The sequence below is a fragment of the Accipiter gentilis genome, chromosome 4 (assembly GCF_929443795.1).
Source record: "Accipiter gentilis chromosome 4, bAccGen1.1, whole genome shotgun sequence".
NCBI lineage: Eukaryota > Metazoa > Chordata > Aves > Accipitriformes > Accipitridae > Astur > Astur gentilis.
Genome location: NC_064883.1, coordinates 10,217,030 through 10,219,788, shown reverse-complemented (window position 1 = coordinate 10,219,788; position 2,759 = coordinate 10,217,030). Strand labels below are relative to the sequence as shown.

General features: G+C 60.6%; 1 protein-coding gene across 1 annotated transcript; it reads right to left on the bottom strand.

The window, feature by feature from the left end:
- Positions 1–249: 249 nt before the first annotated feature.
- Positions 250–2,154, bottom strand: HOXA4 (homeobox A4). Its single transcript, XM_049799041.1, has 2 exons — positions 1,491–2,154; positions 250–975 (listed from the first exon to the last, which is right to left on the bottom strand). Exons 1-2 carry the CDS (start codon positions 2,107–2,109, stop codon positions 647–649), a joined length of 948 nt encoding a protein of 315 aa, XP_049654998.1. The 5' UTR covers positions 2,110–2,154; the 3' UTR covers positions 250–646.
- Between the last annotated feature and the right edge of the window lie 605 nt (positions 2,155–2,759).

Sequence of the window (2,759 nt, the reverse complement as noted above, 5' to 3'; positions counted from 1 at the left end):
TTGATACATAAAACATTTTCCTTTAGAGAGCGTGAGGAGACATTTTTCGTAAGTCTTTGACCTCCCGTGGATGTGTTCGTTCTCTCTCCCGTGTTGGTGTATGTGCACACGTGCGTGTGCACTCTCACACAGGCACACGGGAATCCACGAACACGCCACGAAACAGCGCTATTCAAGTCAATGCCTTATATAAGTGTCTCACGAGGTCTTTGCTTTGTTTTAACCGTCTTTCATTTTTAAAGTGTTTTCAAAAAAAAAAAAAAAAAAAAAGGAGAAAAAAGAGTCCGTCTTAGGTACAGCGAATTCATCCGTGACAGCATCCAGCCCTCTCTTTACACCGAGGGCAAGAGAGTGTTTCCATAAATAGAAAAAAAATGATGGGCATGGAACCATTATCTATATACAATGTAGACAATCGTCCGGGTTTTGGTTTAAACATGTGCCCGTTCCTGGGCACGTCTCGTCTTCCTTTCCTGCTCCTGTTTTGTTTTACACAGTTGTTTGGTCCAAACGGCCAGCCTCCACCACGGGGCAGCTGGAAAACCCCAATAGATAGGTAAATATATATATATATATATATTAAAAAAAAAAAAAATCAAAAAAACAAAAAAAAACAAAAAAAAACCCAAACCAAACAAAAACGTATTTATAGCGCGGCTGCGTTGGGTGTAGCCCCATCGAGAGGATGGGGGTGGCCCTGTGTCTGTGCTTTGGACTGCTGGCTCAGTGTGGACTGGTTTGAGGAGCGCATCTTTGTGTTAGGCAGTTTATGGTCTTTCTTCCACTTCATGCGCCTGTTCTGGAACCAGATCTTGACCTGGCGCTCGGAGAGGCAGAGGGTGTGCGCGATCTCGATGCGTCGCCTCCTGGTCAGGTAGCGGTTGAAGTGGAACTCCTTCTCCAGCTCCAGGACCTGCTGTCTGGTGTAGGCAGTGCGAGACCTCTTGGGCTCCCCTCCGTTGTAATTGGGATTGACTGAAACGTGCACACACGGGCACGCACACACACACACGCGGAGGGGAAAGAAAGGGGGGGGGGGGGGAAGCCATGGGACATAATCATTATATAATAACTTGACACCAGGTTCACATAAGATACATAAACGGCAAGAAAAATTGTTTCACAGCCTATCGACAGTGGGGACAATCGAGGAGCAATAAAAAATGGTGATGGGCATTTGGGTTAGAAGAAAAGCTTCAAAGACACATGGCCCAGAGCCACTGCAGGGCAATTAAATTTATGGGGGCTATAATTACTGCCCTAACAGTTTGGCGTCTCGTAAATCTTTTGATAAAGGACCCCGGATACAAAAGGTTTCTCACTTTTTTTTTTTTTTTTTTTTATTAGGAAACGCGGAGGGAGCGGGGCGGGGGGGGGGGGGGGGAGGAAAGCGCCACACACGCAACCACCCATCCCGGCCCCGGGAGCACCCTCCCCCCTTCCCTCCTCTGCAGGCGCATCCCCACCTCCCCCTGGCAAGGGCAACTCACCCGTGCTCACATGGATCTTCTTCATCCAGGGGTAGACCACCGGCTCCTTCCCCTTCAGCCCGGGCAGGCTCTTGTCGGGCAGCAGCGGGCAGCCAGGCCCGGTGCCGGCCCCGGCGGCGGGGGCCGCTTCGCAGCGGCGCTGCAGGGCATGGCCTGGGAGCAGGGGCTGGGGCGGGCCGGGGTGGCCCTTGGCGGGCGGCGGCGGCGGCGGCGGCGGCGGCGAGGCTCCCGGGGGCGGCTGCTCGGGGCCCGGGGCGGCGCTGCCGGCGCTGCTGTAGCTGTAGGGCGCCTGGGGGTAGGAGGGTGCCTGCGCGGGGTAGAGCGCCTCGGGAGGCGGCCCCGGCGGCGGCCCCGGCGGCGCCGCAGGAGCCTGGTAGCCCGGTTCCCGGCGCGGCCGCGGGAAGTACTCGGGCAGCGCCGGGCCCGGGTGCGCGGCGTGCAGGTGCGGCGGCGGCGGCGGCGGCGGCGGCGGCGGCGGCGGCGGGGCGTGCGGGTGCGGGTGGTGCGGGTGGTAGCCGGCGGAGCTGCCGGCGCTGCCGCTGTGCTGCGTGTACTCCTCGCAGGGAGGGAATTTGGGCTCGATGTAGTTGGAGTTTATCAAAAACGAACTCATGGTCATTAATTTGTGAAGTGCAAAAATACTAATTTTTCTCGCGTTGTCGTTTTTCTGGGCTCGGCGAGGCCCCTCCCCTTCCCCCCCTCCCTCCCCTCCCTCCCTCTCCCCCTCCCGCTGCTGTCAAGTGCTCGCCGCTGCCAAACTTTGGGCCTCCAGCTTCCCCCCCCCCCCCCCCCCCCTTCCCCGCCGCACTCCCCTCCCTTCCTCTCTTCCCACCCCTGGAGCGCCTACAACACACACAACACACACCCGCGCGCACGCCCCCCCCCCCGCGCCCCCCGCCACCCCATCACCACCTGACCGCCAGCGCCAATTACCGCGCGGGGCCGCGGACCCCGGATCAGGAAATGGAAGGAGGGCGAGCGGCCGCGGGGCAGCTCCGCGCCCGCGGACCTACCGCGGGGGCCGCTGGCGGGGCCCGCTGCCGCCGCGCCCCCTGCCCGGGCGGCGGCTGCCCGCCGAGGGAGCGGCCCGCCGGGGGCCGCCGCCGGACGCCCGCGTCCGCTCCTCACCGGCACCCCCGGCTCCTCCCGCCCGCCGACCGGGGGCCGCGTCCGGCACTCGCGGTGCCAAGCGAGATGCAACTAATCCAGCTCCGACAGTCCTCCCCAGCCCCTCGCCCCCGCCCCCCCCGCCCCAGCACTTTTTGTTCC